At 39.8% G+C, this 20,571-nt stretch overlaps 1 protein-coding gene across 1 annotated transcript in view; it reads right to left on the bottom strand.

Moving 5' to 3' along the window:
• G2E3 (G2/M-phase specific E3 ubiquitin protein ligase) overlaps window positions 1-18,553 on the bottom strand; it is a 35,622-nt gene extending 17,069 nt beyond the window's left edge. The window contains exons 1-7 of the mRNA XM_089691175.1: window positions 18,454-18,553; window positions 16,536-16,637; window positions 16,317-16,441; window positions 11,483-11,648; window positions 3,220-3,326; window positions 2,750-2,866; window positions 1,566-1,690 (exon numbers count right to left, since the gene is read on the bottom strand). Coding sequence (XP_089547301.1) covers window positions 1,566-1,690; window positions 2,750-2,866; window positions 3,220-3,326; window positions 11,483-11,648; window positions 16,317-16,441; window positions 16,536-16,637; window positions 18,454-18,546 — 835 coding nt within the window. The 5' untranslated portion in view covers window positions 18,547-18,553. The remainder of the gene's footprint in view (window positions 1-1,565; window positions 1,691-2,749; window positions 2,867-3,219; window positions 3,327-11,482; window positions 11,649-16,316; window positions 16,442-16,535; window positions 16,638-18,453) is intronic.
• Window positions 18,554-20,571: the final 2,018 nt, after the last annotated feature.

Here is a 20,571-nt window from a genome sequence, read left to right as displayed (position 1 = left end):
TCTTTTTTTTTTTGCACTGGGGAGATTTCCCTTTGTTTCCTTCTCAAATATACACTTGAACATGAATGAGAGATAAGTTCTTCCAAGCAAGAGAAAATTCTCTTAACATTTATCAGGAAAACATGCATTTCTGTCCTAGTATCACTCTCTCCCCAGTGTGGACACACAATAAAAAGTACTTTTGCCACAGTGATAATTTTTAGGTGTATACTTTGCAAACTACATCAAGATCAAGCTTTCTCACTGAGCTGCACGTAGCAATAGAAAATCTTGAAGGTTTATCTGTGTAATGCAGGTGCTTTGGTACACCTTTTCATTTAGTCACAGTGCCCCAATCATGAGTGGTGCTTTACTAAAGAAAACACAGATCACGGCTCTTGCGACAGAGCTTCAACAGGGCAAAGTGGAATCTTGCCCTTGAAACCATAAGCTTAAAAAGATGAGTTGTCAAATCCACCTGATTATATTGGAATCTGAAGCAGGTTGTTCCTTAACCACTTACGCTCCAGAGGATTACCCCCCTTCCTGACCAAGCCATTTTTTGCGTTACGGCGCTGCGTTACTTTAACTGACAATTGCGTAGTCATACAACACTGCACCCAAATGAAATTTAAGTTCTTTTTTTGCCAACAAATTGAGCTTTCTTTTGGTGGTATTTGATCACTGCGTGGTTTTAATTTTTTGTGCTAAAAAAAGCGACAATTTTGAGAAAAAAAAAATTTCACTTATTGCTATTAAACATGTCCATTAAAAAAATTAAAAAAAAAAAATCAAATTTCATCATAAATTTAGGCCAAAATGTATTCTGCGACATGTTTTTTGCTAAATAAAATCCCAATATGTGTAAATTAATTGGTTTATGTGAAAGTTATAGCGTTTGCAAATGGTGGTATAGATACTGGAATTTTGTTTTTACTAGTAATGGTGGCAGTCAGCGACTTATAGCGGGACTATGGCAGGCATTTTGACACTCGGGGGAATGGATTTGGTGTCACTGACATCCCCAGTGACACCACAGTGATCAGTAGTGTAAAAAAAATAAATAAATAAAAAAAAATAAAAAAAGCACTGACACTGTACTAAGGGCACTGGGCAGGAAGGGGTTAACATGAGGGGCGATCAAAGGGTTAACTTAGTGCTGTTTTACTTGTGCCTGTGCTTTACACTATAATCACACTGCTTTGCATGGCTGTGCTGTGCACTAGCTGACAGGGAGGATAACTGTATTGCTTACATACAGTTCTCCTCCTCGTCGGAGATACTCGGCAATCACTGAGTGCCGGCGAGTAATCACCAGCCTGGACCCGGTGACCAATGGCTGCGATTGGCAGTGCGTGTAGGGCGCGGAAATGAAAAATCATGTATATATACACACACGATTGTATATCTGCTATAGGGTGGTCAGGAAGCAGTTAAAGGGACTTTCAGGAGAAACAGAGTCATACCATTGAAAGATGGCAGACTTTGCAAGAGTTTGAACTCCTAGCTTTCACACAGGAATCTCCAAGCAATGTCAAGTTCCTGGTGAGACAAGAGATGGCAAAGATGAAGAAAAAACTATTTACCTGGTGTGCAGCCGACACTTCGACAGTCTGAGCATTCCCATGTCTGATTCATGTGTTCTATCGAGGAGCAAGCCATATGTGTACCACTAGATCCACAGCACTGGCAGCGCAGAATCTCCCATTTGCTATAGGTATAAAGGTGATTATTGACAAATATAACAGCATAAAGACACAAACTGAATCATTATGTTGACTGAACACACAAAAAAGAGGTGCACAAACAGCCTCAGTGTAGTACTGATTTTATAAATAAAAGCAAAAATACTGTAAGTAATGCACTCATAGAGGGGGAGAAATGGCAGGCACGAACTATGGAGCAGGTGAGTCCAGAGCATGGTCAGTAGGTTTGTTCTTTTATGTGCACTAGATTGGGCAAGAGGCTACGATTAGAATTCTTTAAAATGTCAGTAAATACCTTGATGAGCAAAAAATGAGCATACCCCAAACGTAGTTGTTCAGATAAGTTTAGTAAAGGGCAGGAAGACTGGCTTAGTACTCCATGTGCAGCACCTATGACACTAATATTAGATAAGATGCTCTCTTGACGTTAATCTATTTGCCCCTCTGATTACTCTGGTTATACTCTACCACCTTCTCACAGTACTTTTCACTCTCTATGGGCCTCTATGGTGATCTATGGTGATCATCAAATGCCTAATGAAGTGGTCCTGCGCAGCTCCAAAAAATTGCAATACTCGGTTTGTGATGTGATCTTTCTTCCATAAAGAACCATTTGAATTTAATTGAAGATCCATGTTGTGCTGGTGAATATTTACATTATGTTTTAGAATGTGTCTATTATGATCATTACTCCTGTACTACACAACAGTCATGAGCAACAAAAGATTTGTCTTAGTGCTCAGATTGATCATGTTCTACCAACATTTGTTTGTAATTTATAACAGTGCTTTCAGTATGGGTGACCCCACTATTAGGGAAATTGTTAAAAGGGGGCTCTCTATTTTGCTGGGGTAAAAAGGTTTCCGTTTGTAAACTAGGTAAATATCTTAATAATTATCCAATTCAAAAAGAAGGCTTTAAGGTCTTTCTTTAAAGTAAATTGAACGGGGTGTTAGATTTTAGCTGGGTAGCATTAGTAGCTCATTGATTAATTTCATGTATTGCCTGAGCTGCTTTTTACCACCTTACAGCAAACAGCATGATTGCCAAAACCAAATACTGACCTCTCTGGTTCACTATATTCTCGACCAAATTGGCAGACACACTTTTTAACATCACAATGCTGATGTCGGACCAATAGTTCTTGAAAAGCATTTTCCTCTAATTCCCATGAGGCATCTCTACAAAAGGTAAGAAAAACAAAAAAGGCACAAGATCAAAAAAAAATTTTTTTTACTGCTTAGTCAACACCTTTCGCTCTGTGAACAGCAAGACATAGAAACATCAGGGACCTCTTTTTACAAAGTTGAGGGCTGAACTCAAAGCTTGGCAGAGATTACAAATAAATCAAATGACTGCTAAAGTGTTGGTGCTCCACTGGGCATTAGAGAGCTGCAATGTGGTCTCAGAGGCAGCTTGCATAGAGTGAAAGGATGAGAGCACAAAGCTGTAGGGATCAGACCAGATATACATTTTTGTTTGTCAAAATGAAATCAAGAGTTGACAGGCTTCAAAGGGCTAGAACAAAACATACCTTTCTGGAATATGAATTCCCATATGTAGCATCTCTTTCTGAAACAGATCCTTGTTGTTGCATACTGTGCAGCGGAAGAAAAATAATCCAGCACTAAGTGCTTGGTACTGTTTTTGAGGGGATAAAGGATAAAAAAAAAAAAAAAAAAGGATTGTTAGAAAAAAAATAAAAATAAAACACGACAACATCACCATGTGAAGATTACCCCAGCTTTATTGCAAACCTATCAAATGTAAACAAACCAGGGATGTTTGTTAGGCCAGGTTCACATCTATTCGTGTTTTTTCATTTGAATGGACTGCCGTATTGGTGTTTCCCACAGGAAAAAGGTTCCTGCACCATTCTAAAAATTCAGTGGCTCGGAAATCGCATGATGCTTTTGCACCATGCAATTTCCCTGCAGTTCCCACACTCGCGGTGTTTTATTAGATGCGTGGGGGTACCATTCATTATGAATGGCAGCCCACAGCATTTTCAAACAGCAGCGCGTTTTGACTGCAGGTGGTTGCGGGTATTGATGGAATTACACATTACAATGCATTCATTACCAATGCTTTTCATGTGAACTCAGCCCAACTGCCCAGTGCAGCAAAATCTATCCACAATGCAAAGCAAGATACAAACCATCAACTACTCTGACAGGGTTGTAACTGAGGAGTTGCAATGGTTATACTTTATACCTAGTAGTAATTCACAGGTTAACTGCTATGTAGTAAACTGACAGATGGACACAAATATCCAATCAGCACTGTGTGATATTCAGCTTCTGGATAATGCATATTAAATCATCTGCACTGTTTTATAGGAGGAAGAGAAATACTACTGCATCACCCAATACTTACCAATACCTATTACCATGGCCCATCTTAGAAAATTGCAAGCGGATTTACTCAACTTTGCACGGGCCTTTAAAAAGCATTAAGTTCCAAGCTCGGTGCTTTACCCCTCTCAATCCAAAAGGTGAACTAGTAATTTCTAATATTATTACTATTTACCATGCCACACATGGTGGCCATTTGGTCTACTCTTCCAGAGTATAATCGTAGGGTAAAAATCGATAAGTTATGGTTCGCCCCTACACATCCGAATAATTTAACGTGAGTGTAACCATTGGGGTTAACTCCTACCATCTCTTACACACCAAGTCTTTCCTCCGCACTTTGTGGAATACTCTGAGACGCAATCATACTCTGATGTCAGGGGCTTCACCTATGACTGCCTTTTTATTTAACCCAAGTGTACCAGACAGCCTAACAGCTGCTATGACACAGGCCTTGATGCAAAACAAGCTTTTTCAGTGTCACCAAATGGTTGATGTAACTACTAGGAAATTGAAGCCATTTGATAGGTTACATGATCTACCCTTCAATGCACTTTATGGATACCTCCAAATAAGACATTACCTTTTAACTAGAGATGAGCGAATTATTCAAAAATTCAATTCGGCTGATTCGCCGAATTTGAGGAAAAAATTTGATTCGATGCGAATTTATTCGCTGCGAATTTAACTTATAAAAAGGGTTTCTAGGCTTCAGAGAGCCTTTATATTAGTGCAGAACACTGTACCTTTAATTTAAATGCCCTTGGAGATGAGGAAGGAGAAGGAGAAGGAGAAGGATGAGAAGAAGGAGAAGGATGAGAAGAAGGAGAAGGATGAGAAGAAGGAGAAGGATGAGAAGAAGGAGAAGGATGAGAAGAAGGAGAAGGAGAAGGAGAAGGATGAGAAGAAGGAGAAGGAGAAGGATGAGAAGAAGGAGAAGGAGAAGGATGAGAAGAAGGAGAAGGAGAAGGATGAGAAGAAGGAGAAGGAGAAGGATGAGAAGGATGAGAAGAAGGATGAGAAGAAGGAGAAGGATGAGAAGGATGAGAAGAAGGAGAAGGATGAGAAGAAGGAGAAGGATGAGAAGAAGGAGAAGGATGAGAAGAAGGAGAAGGATGAGAAGAAGAAGAAGGATGAGAAGAAGTAGAAGGATGAGAAGAAGGAGAAGGATGAGAAGAAGGAGAAGGATGAGAAGAAGGAGAAGGATGAGAAGAAGGAGAAGGATGAGAAGAAGGAGAAGGATGAGAAGAAGGAGAAGGATGAGAAGAAGGAGAAGGATGAGAAGAAGAAGAAGGATGAGAAGAAGGAGAAGGATGAGAAGAAGGAGAAGGATGAGAAGAAGAAGAAGGATGAGAAGAAGGAGAAGGATGAGAAGAAGAAGAAGGATGAGAAGAAGGAGAAGGATGAGAAGAAGAAGAAGGATGAGAAGAAGGAGAAGGATGAGAAAAAGGAGAAGGATGAGAAGAAGGAGAAGGATGAGAAGAAGAAGAAGAAGGATGAGAAGAAGGAGAATTCCAAGCCAAAAGTGTATCTGCAGAGCTCCGCTATTTCTTAGCGGAGCTCTGCAGATACACTTAGCGGAGCTCTGCAGATACACTTTTTGCCGGCTTGGAATTCTTCTTATTTTCATCCTACTTCTTCTTCTACATCCTCATCCTCAGAAGAAGAAGAAGAGGATGAGGATGAAGAAGAAGAAGAAGAAGTAGGATGAAAATAAGAAGAATTCCAAGCCGGCAAAAAGTGTATCTGCAGAGCTCCGCTAAGTGTATCTGCAGAGCTCCGCTATTTCTGACAGTTCTCTGACATTCACATTTACAGCGGTTGAAACATTGTATCTATTTGTTTCCATATTTACAGCGGTTGAAACATTGTATCTATTTGTTTCCATAAATGGAAACAAATAGATACAATGTTTCAACCGCTGTAAATGTGAATGTCAGAGAACTGTCAGAAATAGAGGAGCTCTGCAGATACACTTTTTGCCGGCTTGGAATTCTTCTTATTTTCATCCTACTTCTTCATCCTCAGAAGAAGAAGAATGAAAAGAAGAAGAAGAAGAAGAAGAATGAAAAGAAGAAGAAGAAGAAGAAGAAGAATGAAAAGAAGAAGAAGAAGAAGAAGAAGAATGAAAAGAAGAAGAAGAAGAAGAAGAAGAAGAAGAATGAAAAGAAGAAGAAGAAGAAGAATGAAAAGAAGAAGAAGAAGAAGAAGAATGAAAAGAATGAAAAGAAGAATGAAAAGAAGAAGAAGAATGAAAAGAAGAAGAAGAAGAAGAATGAAAAGAAGAAGAAGAAGAAGAAGAATGAAAAGAATGAAAAGAAGAATGAAAAGAAGAAGAAGAATGAAAAGAAGAAGAAGAAGAAGAATGAAAAGAAGAAGAAGAAGAAGAAGAAGAAGAATGAAAAGAAGAATGAGAAGAATGAAAAGATTCTTCTTCTTTTCATTCTTCTTCTTTTCATTCTTCTTCTCATTCTTCTCCTCATGAAGAAGAATGAGAAGAATGAGAAGAATGAAAAGAAGAAGAAGAATGAAAAGAAGAATGAGAAGAATGAAAAGAAGAATGAAAAGAAGAATGAGAAGAATGAAAAGAAGAATGAAAAGAAGAAGAAGAAGAAGAAGAATGAAAAGAAGAAGAAGAATGAAAAGAAGAATGAAAAGAAGAAGAAGAATGAAAAGAAGAATGAAAAGAAGAAGAATGAAAAGAATGAAAAGAAGAAGAAGAAGAATGAAAAGAATGAAAAGAAGAAGAAGAAGAATGAAAAGAAGAAGAAGAATGAAAAGAAGAATGAAAAGAAGAAGAATGAAAAGAAGAATGAAAAGAAGAAGAAGAAGAATGAAAAGAAGAAGAAGAATGAAAAAAAGAATGAAAAGAAAAATGAAAAGAAGAATGAAAAGAAGAATGAAAAGAATGAAAAGAAGAAGAAGAATGAAAAGAAGAAGAAGAATGAAAAGAAGGAAAAGAAGAAGAAGAATGAAAAGAAGAAGAAGAATGAAAAGAAGGAAAAGAAGAAGAAGAATGAAAAGAAGAAGAAGAATGAAAAGAAGGAAAAGAAGAAGAAGAATGAAAAGAAGAAGAAGGAGAATGAAAAGAAGAATGAAAAGAAGAATGAGAAGAATGAAAAGATTCTTCTTCTTCTTCTTTTCACTCTTCTTTTCATTCTTCTTTTCATTCTTCTCATTCTTCTTTTCATTCTTCTTCTTCTTTTCATTCTTCTTTTCATGAAGAAGAAAAGAAGAATGAGAAGAATGAGAAGCATGAAAAGAAGAAGAATGAAAAGAAGAATGAGAAGAATGAAAAGAAGAATGAGAAGCATGAAAAGAAGAAGAAGAAGAAGAAGGAAAAGAAGAAGAAGAAGAAGAAGAAGAAGAAGAATGAAAAGAAGAATGAAAAGAAGAAGAAGAATGAAAAGAAGAAGAAGAAGTAGAAGAATGAAAAGAAGAAGAAGAATGAAAAGAAGAATGAGAAGAATGAAAAGAAGAATGAGAAGAATGAAAAGAAGAAGAAGAAGAATGAAAAGAAGAAGAAGAAGAAGAATGAAAAGAAGAATGAGAAGAATGAAAAGAAGAAGAAGAAGAATGAAAAGAAGAAGAAGAAGAATGAAAAGAAGAAGAAGAAGAATGAAAAGAAGAAGAATGAAAAGAAGATGAAAAGAAGAAGAATGAAAAGAAGATGAAAAGAAGAAGAAGAAGAATAATGAAAAGAAGAATGAGAAGAATGAAAAGATTCTTCTTCTTCTTCTTCTTCTTTTCATTCTTCTTTTCATTCTTCTCATTCTTCTTTTCATTCTTCTTTTCATGAAGAAGAAAAGAAGAATGAAAAGAAGAATGAAAAGAAGAATGAAAAGAAGAATGAGAAGAATGAAAAGAAGAATGAAAAGAAGAAGAAGAATGAAAAGAAGGAAAAGAAGAAGAAGAATGAAAAGAAGAAGAAGAATGAAAAGAAGGAAAAGAAGAAGAAGAATGAAAAGAAGAAGAAGGAGAATGAAAAGAAGAATGAAAAGAAGAATGAGAAGAATGAAAAGATTCTTCTTCTTCTTCTTTTCACTCTTCTTTTCATTCTTCTTTTCATTCTTCTCATTCTTCTTTTCATTCTTCTTCTTCTTTTCATTCTTCTTTTCATGAAGAAGAAAAGAAGAATGAGAAGAATGAGAAGCATGAAAAGAAGAAGAATGAAAAGAAGAATGAGAAGAATGAAAAGAAGAATGAGAAGCATGAAAAGAAGAAGAAGAAGAAGAATGAAAAGAAGAAGAAGAAGAAGAAGAAGAATGAAAAGAAGAATGAAAAGAAGAAGAAGAATGAAAAGAAGAAGAAGAAGTAGAAGAATGAAAAGAAGAAGAATGAAAAGAAGAAGAAGAATGAAAAGAAGAATGAGAAGAATGAAAAGAAGAATGAGAAGAATGAAAAGAAGAAGAAGAAGAATGAAAAGAAGAAGAAGAAGAAGAATGAAAAGAAGAATGAGAAGAATGAAAAGAAGAAGAAGAAGAATGAAAAGAAGAAGAAGAAGAATGAAAAGAAGAAGAAGAAGAATGAAAAGAAGAAGAAGAAGAATGAAAAGAAGATGAAAAGAAGAAGAATGAAAAGAAGATGAAAAGAAGAAGAAGAAGAATAATGAAAAGAAGAATGAGAAGAATGAAAAGATTCTTCTTCTTCTTCTTCTTTTCATTCTTCTTTTCATTCTTCTCATTCTTCTTTTCATTCTTCTTTTCATGAAGAAGAAAAGAAGAATGAAAAGAAGAATGAAAAGAAGAATGAAAAGAAGAATGAGAAGAATGAAAAGAAGAATGAAAAGAAGAAGTATTCCAGTACAGCAAAAAGTGTATCTGCAGAGAGCTCCGCTATTTCTGACAGTTCTCTGACAGTTCCTTCACATTTACAGCGGTTGAAACATTGTATCTGTTTCCGAATAAAAACATCTGTATCCTAAATGGAAACAAATAGATACAATGTTTCAACCGCTGTACATGTGAAGGAACTGTCAGAGAACTGTCAGAAATAGCGGAGCTCTCTGCAGGGACACTTTTGCCGGCTGATCAGGAAAAATCCGATTCGCGCACCCGAAGTATGCTAATATTCGGATTCGCCGCGAATCAAATTTTTCCTGAAATTCGAAACGAATTCCACTTCGCCTGGTTCGATTCGCTCATCTCTACTTTTAACCATTACTTCCACTTTAAGATTTTCCAACCCCACAGTGTTTTAACGCCTATAACAGGGAGGTCCCTCCCAGAAAGGGCTTATAGCAGACATTTATAAAAATCCTCAATACTAGCCCAGTATCAAGTTCGGGTAAACATGCTTATATGCTAAAATGGGAGAAGATCCTGGGTGAAGAGCTGCTAGTAAAGACCTCGCAAAATGTTTGGCCCCAGGCGGCAAAAAGTTCTCTTTCCACTCTGTAGAAGGATAGCGCTTTTAAAAGTTCTTTTTTTCCTGGTATTTCACCCCAGATATTCTTCACACAATCCACCGAAGTGTCAGCTATTGAAGTTGGCTTTGCCATCAAGCTCGTGCCACTTTATATCGTATACACTCACTGGTCACATTATTAGGTATATCTGTTCTACTGCTTGGTAACACAAATTGTTAACCAGGCAATCACATGGCAGCAATTCAATGCATTTAGGCATCTAGATGTGGTAAAAACAACTTGCTGAAGTTCAAACCAAGCATCAGAATGGGGAAGAAAGGGGATTTAAGTGACTTTGAACATGGCATGTGTGTTGGTGCCAGATGTGTTGGTTTAAGTATTTCAAAACCTGCTGATCTGCTGGGATTTTCAAGCACAAGCATCTCTAGGGTTTACAGAGAATGGTCCGAAAAAGAAAAATTATCCAGTGAGCAGCAGTTGTGTGGATGAAAATGCCTGGTTGATGTCAGAGGTCACAGGACTGGTCTGAGATGATAGAAAGGCAATAGAAACTCAAGTAAATATGGACCAATATCTCCAAGGAATGTTTCCAGCACCTTGGATGGTTTATGCTCTCTTGCAAACACTGTTCAAATCGGGGCTCCAATTTATACCTAAATTATTTTATTGGGAATATCATCTTCCAAACTCCCTAAACTTCAGAAAAAGCTGTTAAGAGATATGATCACAGTGGCAGGATGTCTTATTGCACTTAACTGGAAGAAAAGAGAATCCTCATCTCAAGCCGCCTTACATGAGAGAATCAAAAGATTTAGAATTAATGGCATTGCTCTCCGCTAGACTTAATGACACTGGGGAAAAACAGAACGCTATCTGGGAAATGTCAACAGAAAAAAATGTGCAAAAATCCTCCTGCGCTATTATGCGTGACGAGCTAATAAGCAGCTAGCACTAAAATACCACAACCTCGGCACCAATAGGGGATGCAATATGATATGAGTGCAGTGCAGCGCTACAGAACATAAACAAAATGAAAACAATATACATGAAAAGCACAAATATAACACATCAATGTGCAACAGGTAAAAAACATACACTTGCATAGAGCTGACCCCTTGGGAAGAGGATCCTCAATTGAGGGATCAATCAGTGTGTGTATCCCTTGTCGGGAATAAATAGCATGCAACTAGGTGTATTAGAGGATAAAATATGCGGAAACACCATGGGCAGCCAGATAATCAATAAATGTCCATAAAATGGACACACTCCTCATGCAGGTGTGAGCAAATTCGTGCCAATCCTCAGTGTCTGGGGTGCCCCCTCACCTTCCTGCCCAGGCCCCTCAGGACCAATGAGCCTATCAAGCAACCAACTGTTTGAACCAGCAGGGCACACAGAGTCCTGTTTTCATTTTATGTTCTGTAGCGCTGCACTGCATTTATATCATATTTGGGAAATGTGGCATCTTCATGACTCAAGCCTTTTTTAGATCCTACAATCAGTAGGGGAACTGCCAGGTTCTGGCTCTGCAAGATTAGGGCTCTATATTGCTTTCTTTCCTAGTTTCTCTCTTTTTCTTTTCTGTTTTTCTATTATTATCGTCTGAATATCAACACCACTGTGTTATTGTTCTGCACTACATGATGCTACAGAGGAGTTTAGCTTCTAGAGATAGTCTTACAGTGTTCTATGCTTTACTCTACATTTAGTAAGAGCTACCATAATACCTCTGTCCTATAGATGAACTATGATGCTATTCACCACTACATATATATTGGAGGCTACCTAATAGTTGGGTGAATCTGAATGCTGTATTATGCTACTGTAATTATGATGCATCTATATTTTTGTACAAGACTTTTCAAAATGGTGTCAATTGTAGTATTCATTACCTAAAAGTTCTCCATTGTTATAAAATATAAATATTTTAATAAACATTGTTAATTATAAATAAAATTGAAAAAAAAAAAAATCCCAGACATCTGCTTAAATCACAATGGTGGTTTTTGCATCTTGTTTCAATCCACACATCACAAATGGCATTTTGTAAGGAAATACTCGAGTGAAGCACATACCTGCAGACATTCTCTATGAAACCATGAGGTTTTGCAACATGGTCCTCGTAAGACATTGTGAGAAGGAACATGGTTCACCGGTTCCAAGCAGATTGTGCAAGCTGAAGATTCACATGGTTCACTTCGTGGAAATGTTTGCACTGGCCGATGATCCCAGCAGTATGACCTGCACAAAAAATAAAAGTTTTCCTATATGAGATGCCCATAGCCCTGAAAATGTTTAATATTTTTAAACACTTTGGTTCAAAATGATAAAAAAGTTACAACATCCTCTAAAAATGTAATAGTCCTTAAAATAATTTTTAGAACTGGACCCAGCAATAAAAATATTTTAAAAACACAAAATTTTTAATATGTACCTTGCAGTAAAATGCAAGGTCCAGGTATAATGTTACAATATCCAGGCCCCCCCCCCCTGTAAAAATCACCTATGTATTGTATGTCTGAAAGGTACATTTTTATACTTACTGTACTCTGTCTTCCACCCACAGCACCTAGACACTCTTCTTGGTGACGTCCTGGGGGATAAAGAACAGGCCAAATCCTGTAAAAATTTGTTTTGGCAACAGACTGTTGGCCAGCTCTGCATTCCCCAGTAATCATCCCAGAGAGATTGTAATGTCACTCCCAGTGATACAGAAGAGTGATAAAAGGTATCTATAAAAATCAAACTGAAAGCAGAGTTCCACTCACTCTGTAAAAAAAATAAAAGTCAGCAGCTACAAAAACTTCAGCTGCTGATTTTTAAAAAACAGCCACTCACCTGTCCCACGATCCTGCGTTGCCCCTGCCGCAGCCCGTTTCACCGGCCGTCCTGTATTCCAGGCGCCGGCATCTTCAGTGTGGGCACCCGGCTGTGACAGCTTACGGCTTCACAGCCGGGTGCCCACTGCGCATGTGCGAGAAGCGTTGAGCTTCCTGAATGGCCCCGTCATCTTCGTGGACCTGTCACGTATCCCACAAGACTTCGGAGAGGGAGGGGGGACAACTTTCGTTTCCGATCGCCTAGACGATCGCAGCGGAAGTGGGAGCGGATACTTGTCAAATTCGGGTACCTGTTCCCCTCTTGCTCCCCAAAGGTGTCAATCCTTAATGGGGAGCGGGAGACCAATCTTTAAAGTGGAACTTCCCCTTTTGGGTGGAACTCCGCTTTAACACAGGTACATTTTGGACATACTTTCAGCAAGTTTTCTTTTTTTTTTCTTTTTTAAACGCAGGGATTGGGTGGCCTGGAAATTATAACCTAACCTGCTTTGTACTTTTGTTGTGACAAATGTGCCACCCTATTGGCCCCATCATACTCTGTAGCCAATAGGAATCAAAAAGAAATTGATCGATTTGGAATCAAATCAATGCCATTCTGCTCTATTCCCACGAGAGAAAAGTTGTAACCAAGCAGTGCATAGTTCTGCAAAAATCAAGGCAATCAAGATCCAATGTCTAAAAGTCCTAGGATCAATAATGGAAGAGGCCTACTAAGGCCTAAGGCAAGCATCTATGATATAGTCCCAAAGACTTAACATCCCTCACACACCAATGCATCCAAAAGGAATAAATGTACACCTCCACATGATTCTGGAGGACAAGGAGAGGCACTGCAATGCATATGGTTGGAATTGGCAGACATGGTAAGTTGCCATGTAGATAGCCAAGAGTGTGCACTGGGACACCCCTCCAAATTATTGGATTCAGGTGTTCCAATCACCTCCATAGCCACAAGTGTATAAATTCACGCACCAGGACTGCTTCTACAAACATTTGTGAAAGAATTGGTCGCTCTCAGGTGCTCAGTGAATCCAAGCGTGGTATCGTGATAGGTTGCCACCTGTGAAATAAGTCCATCCATGAAATTTCCTTCCTACTAAATATTCCACAGTCAACATTTGATGGTATTATAACAATGTGGAAAGAAATGGGAGCGACAGCAACTCAGCCACGAAGTGGTAGGCCATGCAAAAGGTCAAAGCGGGGTCAGCTCATACTGAGGTGCACAATGCGCAGAAGTCGCCAACTGCCTGCAGAATCCAGAGCTAAAAGATCTCCAAACTTCATGTGGCCTTCAGATTAGCACAACAACAGTGCATAGAGAGCTTCATGGAATGGGTTTCCATGGCCAAGCAGCTGCATCCAAGCCTTGCATCACCAAGTGCAATGCAAAGCATCAGATGCAGTGGTTTAAAGCATGTCACCACTGGACTCTAGAGCAGTGGAGATGTGTTCTCTAGAGTGACCAATCACGCTTTATGTCTCGCTTATGTGTCTGGATTTGGCGGTTGCCAGAAGAACGGTACTTGCCTGACTGCATTGTGCCAAGTGTAAAGTATGGTAGAGGGGGATTAAGGTGTGAGGTTTCTTTGCAGGTGTTGGGCTTGGCCTCTTAGTTCCAGTGAAGGGAACTCTTAAGGTGTCAGCATACCAAGTCATTTTGGACAATTTCATGCTCCCAACTTTGTGGGAACAGTTTGGGGATGGCCCCTTCCTGTTCCAACATGACTGCACTCCAGTGCACAAAGCAAGGTCCATAAAGACATGGATGAGCAAGTTTGGGGTGGAAGAACTTGACTGGCCTGCACAGAGTCCTTACCTCAACCCGATAGAACACCTTTGGCATAAATCAGAGTGGAGACTGCGAGCCAGGCCTTCTCATCCGACATCAGTGCCTGACCTCACAAATGCGCTTCTGGAAGAATGGTCAAACATTCCCATAGACACACTGCTAAACATTGTGGACAGCCTTCTCAGAAGAGTTGAAGCTGTAGTAGCTGTAAAGGGTGGGGCAACTGAAAATTGATGTAAATGTATTTAATTGCGATTTTATGTGATAGACCAACCCAAAGTGGCACATAATTGTGAAGTGGAAGGTAAATGATAAATGGTTTTCAACATTTTTTACAAATACATTTCTGAAAAGTATGGTGTGCATTTCAATTCAGACCCCCAGAGTCAATACTTTTTAGAACCACCTTTCACTGCAATTACAGCTGCAGTTCTTTTTTGGGGATGTCTCTACCACCTTTGCACATCTAGAGAGGGACATTTTTTGCCCATTCTTCTTTGCAAAATAGTTCATGCTCTGTCAGATTGGATAGAGAGCGTCTGTTAATAGCAATTTTCAAGTCTTGCCACAGATTCTCACAGATTCAGGTCTGGACTTTGACTAGGCCATTCTAACATATAAATATGCTTTGATCTAAACCATTTCATTGTGGATCTGGCTGTAGGTTTAGGGTCGTTGTCCTGCTGGAAGGTGAACCTCCACCCCAGTCTCAAGTCTTTTGCAGACTCTAACAGGTTTTCTTCTAAGATTGTCCTGTATTTGGCTTCATCTATCTTCCCGTCAACTCTGACCAGCTTCCCTGTTCCTGTTGAAAAAAAATCATCCCCACAACATGATGCTGCCACCACCACGTTTCACGGTGGGGATGGTGTGTTTAGGATGATGTGCAGTGTTAGTTTTCCGCCACACATAGCGTATTGCTTTTAGGCCAAAAATGTCAGTCTCTTCTGACCAGAGCGCCTTCTTCCACATGTTTGTGTCTCCCACATGGCAAACTGAAAACAGGAATTCTTATGGCTTTCTTTCAACAATTGCTTTCTTCTTGCCACTCTTCCATAAAGGCCAGATTTGTGGAGTGCACGACTAATAGTTGTCCTGTGGACATTCTCCCACCTGAGCTGTGGAACTCTGCAGCTCCTCCAGAGTTAAAATGGGCCTCTTTGTTGCTTCTCTGATTAATGCTCTCCTTGCCTGACCTGTCAGTTTAGGTGGACGGCCATGTCTTGGTAGGTTCACAGTTGTGCTATACTCTTTCCATTTTCGGATAATGGATTGAACAGTGCTTCATGAGATGTTCAAAGCTTTTATTTATTTATTTTTTTTAAACCCAACCCTGCTTTAAAAACTTCTCCACAACTTTATCCCTGACCTATCTGGTGTTTTCCTTGGTCTTCATGATGCGATTTGTTCATTAATGTTCTCTAACAGATCTCTGAGGGCTTCACAGAACAGCTATATTTATACTGACATTAATTACGAATTAGGTGATTTCTGAAGGCAATTGGTTCCAATAAATTTTAGTTAGTGGTATCAGAGTAAAGGGGGCTGAATACAAATGCACGCCACACTTTTCAGATATTTGTAAAAAAAATCCCAATAAAATACATTTATGTTTTTGGTTGTAAGATGAGAAAATTTGAAAAATTGCAAGGGGTATGGATACTTTTTCAAGGCACTGTAAAATACATTGCATCCAGCCCTTCAGCCACAACATCCAGCATTAGAATTACAGATTGGCCGCCTATTATAGCAATATCTCAGCCAGCCGGTCCCAAAGGTCACGTCCAGTTGCCAATAAGCCACGCCACGACCTCCTGTGGTTATCAACACAATACACCATGTACCAAAGTGAACACCCATGAAGGATTAAGTGCCAAAGTGACATTACAAGCTACCTTCTTCCGTTTGGTCCGTGAATGCTCGGCCATTCTGAAAGCTGTAGAAAGGAGCTGCAGTGTCTATGGTGAAGCCAGGAATCTTGCCAGAAAACATCTCCATTTAAAAAGGAGGTAAGCTTCCCTCAGTAAAGAGAGAGGTCCATCACCCAAGGATACAAGCAAAAAACTGGAGCTTACAGGACCTGGGATGGGATACACAAGGGGTATCCCTGTAACTCTTTTTGCCAGTGTCCATTCACCTGAAGGTAGTTGCAAATAGCCCATGGTTAATGAATAAAAATCCTGTGCCCTGCACTCCACAAAAAGTGACAATCAAAAGTTGGTAAGTTAAAACACAGGTATGCTTTGTGAGGAAACACAATTATAAAGGAATGCCTACCTGAAGCTATCCATAAACTGGAATATACACTGCCTTTTCAGGCCACAAGGATAGTGGTAGCTGCGTTTACACCGAGAAATCACACAGCCAATTGAAGCTCCTGGCAATTTACATATACAGCACCTCTAAAAAGGGAGAAAAAAAAAAAAGTGTGCAATATTCTTTACAAGAGGGAGATGCTAATAAGAATCCTCAGAGAATTGGAATTATTATGCTTACCAGTCTCTTGGCTCTACTCAGCTCTTTCTTAATGTCACTAACCAAGAAGCCATATATGCCTTCATGCTCTTCACCCCGCTGCCAAATACCACTGGAAAGCAGCTACAGAAAGTAATATACAAGAGAAATTATTCATCAATAAACACTTTAGGAACTCATAGCAAATTCATATATTTAAAAGGTTCACCTTTTGGACCATGCTTTGTTTCACACCCATATGTATGTAACATAAAACATAGCCTCATTCCCCAATACAGCCCAACATCAAGAACAGGCGTAAGGGGGCTAATCTGCAGAAAGCTTGTGTGATATTGAATAAAAGTGCTTTTTGAAGCTCCCTAGACCTAGAAATGAGCCTATAACCTTTGCAATGCAGGGACAGCCCCACTGCAAGGGAGCATTTTTAGCATTTAAAATTATAATGCTGCAGTGAAGGACCGGGCTGTGGAGGGGGCATGAAAGACTGGCTGAGGCTCTCAGAGGCAAGCTGGGAAGCTGAGCTGCCAGCCAAGCATGTGGGTGAATTTTGACATTATTGATGGAAGCTAGATTATTGCTTATATCTCTCAGAGATTGTCTTGGTGACGATTATTCAAGCGACATTAAAGCTTCCTTTTTTAAAATTAAGGTTAACAAAAATAAAAAAAAGTTTTGCACAGAGCAGCCCAAATCCTCGTCCTCTGGGGTCCCCCCCCCTGGTGCTCTAGGCTCCTCCTCTTCATCGGGTGGAAAGAGGCTTTCCATCGGGGCACCCGTGCAGACTCGCTCCCAAACCGACCTGTCTTTGTCTATTGACACAGAGTGGGCAGCTCGGCCCCCCTCATCCCACTCAGCACAGCATTTGATTGACAGCAGCAGGAAGTCAATGGCTCCCGCTGCTATCAATCTGTCCAGTGACGAAGGGGCAAGCGGCTAGATTCGCTGCTCTCAGGCACATTGCTGGATCAGATTGGGCTCAAGTAGGTATGGGGGGCTGGGGGATCCTGCAGCACAGAAGGTTTTTCACCTTAATGCATAGAATGCATTATGATGAAAAACCTTAAGGCTTTAGAACCACTTTCAGTTCCTGAGTTCACACACCTGATGTGGTCATAATGTAGAGTAAACAGGAGATTGTAAAAACACACAAATGTGGGCAGGAATACAGTAGGAACATTTATGCAGCTGGCGTATCCAAAACATAAAAGAAGCCAGAGGTTGACAGAGCCCACCAGGCTCCACCTATAGCTGAAATATCAATTTAGATGGTCTGACACGTAATACAGTATTGAAATTTCCAAATATAAAAATACACATGACAAGGTGTCTCCTTGACTCTTCGATGTAGCTCCATGATTTGTTTACTTTTTGGTTTTTACTACTGTTTGTGGTTGGGGAGATTTTTTTTCTCACTTACTGTCATGCAAGAAGTGAGAAGTCTCTACCAAGGTGACAGACCGCAATAAAAATCTGGAAACGGTTCTACCCTTCTGCACTTGATTTGAAATTTAAAAATTAGTTTGGAGTTCCACATTTATAGTGCCTTCTGTCAGACCCAGCTCATACACTCCTCAAGTAACCAAACTATATGCCGGGCTGCTGAAAAAAAAAAGGACACAGCCAACACAGGCTTTGATGGGTGCAGGGGACTGGAGATTAGATCAGCTTCGAATTTCCATTATATTATTGTGCAGACATTCCACAAATTATACCATATTTGGCAGTTTTTGTATTCCTCTCCACTTTCAATAATGGGAGCCATGGCCCCATCAACAACTGCATTGCAGTAGTAAAGGTTTTCCAATAAAATTATTGCAATATAAATGAGAAAAAAATATTCCTTTTGTGACTAAATGTATCATGACAAATAATATTTCACAAAGTGGACTTCCAGCTGGATAACAAAAAGAAAACAACAACCCTGATGTTCTATACTCACCAAACAGTAATAGTGCAAAGTCAAGTTATGCTCTGCATAGGTCTTTTTCTCTCCATATTTCTCTATGCAGTTTTCAGCTCTTCCGCAAAGCATGCAGGCTACAACATACAACAAATGTTAGACACAACAATAAACAGTCAACCTAAAGCAATCATTCAATAAAAAAGAATGAACTCACATGACCTGACTTGGAAGTGTGTTGACTAATTAAAGATTTGAGTATACACTCAATTTATAATTGCAATAGCAATAACAAATTAAATGTTTTCTACATACTCACCTGTAAAATCCATTTCTTGGAGTACATTACGGGACACAGAGCAGGCAATATTCATGATCATGTGGGTTATGTGCCACCTACAGGTGAATGGACTCCGGCAGATCAATCAAACAGGAAGCCCTCCCTATATAACCCCTCCTACACAGGAAGTACTTCAGTTTTGTAGCAAGCAATAAAAATCCAAAAAGAGGGGAGGGTCCTCTCTGTCCAGTGATGGGCTCCAATTTTCTTTATCATACATCACAGGACACAGAGCAAGCTATATTCATGACTATGTGGGATGTCCCAAAGCACTAAAACCTGAGGGGTGGGAGACACAACAATAACCACCACCACCAACCCCAAAGAACCTACTCTACCGCTTGTAACACACTCCGGCCAAAGGTAGTATCCTTCGCAGCTCTGACATCCACCTGGTTAAAACCCTGCGAATGTATGAACCAAAGACTATGTAGCAGCCTTGCAAACCTGAACCACTGATGCCTGATGGCCCAAGATGCCTCCACATTCCTGGTAGAGTGCGCGCTCACCCGAAAGGGTGGAACCTTGCCTTTTTAAACCATAGGCTTAAAGGATAGGTTTACCTTTTGGTAAAAAAGTAATAAATGCCCATTTTTTGGAGGTAAAAAGTGTGAATTCTTTTGCTGCAGAAGCTAGTAAAACATTGCACCAGTAGACCAGTGAATCGCTGGTGCCATGCAGGTCTCCTGCAGATCTGTAAGTATACCTGCTTGCCCATATGGGATGTACGGGCAAGCAGATATACTGACAGGAGCATTCAAAGAACTACCACGGAGTTCCACAGCACCATGGTAGCTAATTGAGAACTACAAGCCGACAGCCACTAAGGCTGTTGGGGCTTATAGTTTCTCATTCACAGAGGACTGTGAATGAGTGATGTGGCCAGAGTGGGCCACCGGCCGCCGATCCCCCACTTTGACAGCTAGCAGTGAGGGAAGGTCCCCACTAGCTGCCAAAGTGAGGGATCGGCAGCTGGTGCTTCCATAACATGTTATACCCATATTTAGGGTACAAAATGTAATGAAAGGTCAACTTATCCTTTAAATGATTAAATGGTGGATACAATAAGAAATAATTGACCTGGATGCTGCCCACCATTTTGTCAGCACAAACCAGGACAGCACAGGACCTGTGCCAACAGTCAAGTAAAACCTGACTGCCCGAACGACAACAATCTTTCCCCTGCCAACTGTGGACTAGGGAAAAAAGAAAGGCAAGACACTGTCTTCATTCAAGTGAAGTCTAGAAACCACTCTAGGCAAGAAAGATGGATGAGTTTGCAACATCACCTTATGATTCAAGACCAAGAACAGCTCCTTACATGAAAGAACTGCCAGCTCTGACACTCTTCTTGCCAAAGTGATAGTAACCAAAGAAGCCACCTTCCAAGTCTAAGGAGTAACGGAGTCTCTCAAATTAGTTCAAACGGTGGCTTTTGCAGGGACAGCCAAGATCAAGTTCAAGTCCCAAGGACACAAGGGTGGCCTGATAGGCGGGGCGGTCTACGTTAGACCTTGCACAGAGCATGAATCTTAGAAACAAACAGTCTCTGGAAAAAAAAAAAAATGGATAGAGCTGAAATCTGCCCCTTGACAGTACTTAAAGCCAAATTCATCCCCCCCAATTAGAGAAAGGACAAATCTCCCAATCACAGATTTCCGCAGGTGCCACTTCCTAACTTCACACCAGGCAATAGGATTTCCAGGTCCTGTAATGGAAGCTCCCTGAAGTCAGATTCCTGATGCTCAACAGTGCAGAGATAACAGGACCCAAAACAATAAATCTGCCCAAATGTGTCCAAGGAATGTCCACTGCCA

This window comes from Staurois parvus, unplaced genomic scaffold (assembly GCF_062004578.1).
Source record: "Staurois parvus isolate SC_StPar_1 unplaced genomic scaffold, SC_StPar_1.0 ptg000553l, whole genome shotgun sequence".
Taxonomy (NCBI): Eukaryota; Metazoa; Chordata; class Amphibia; order Anura; family Ranidae; genus Staurois; species Staurois parvus.
The sequence above is the reverse complement of the archived record's forward strand: the minus strand, read 5'-3'. Positions and strand labels throughout refer to the sequence as shown.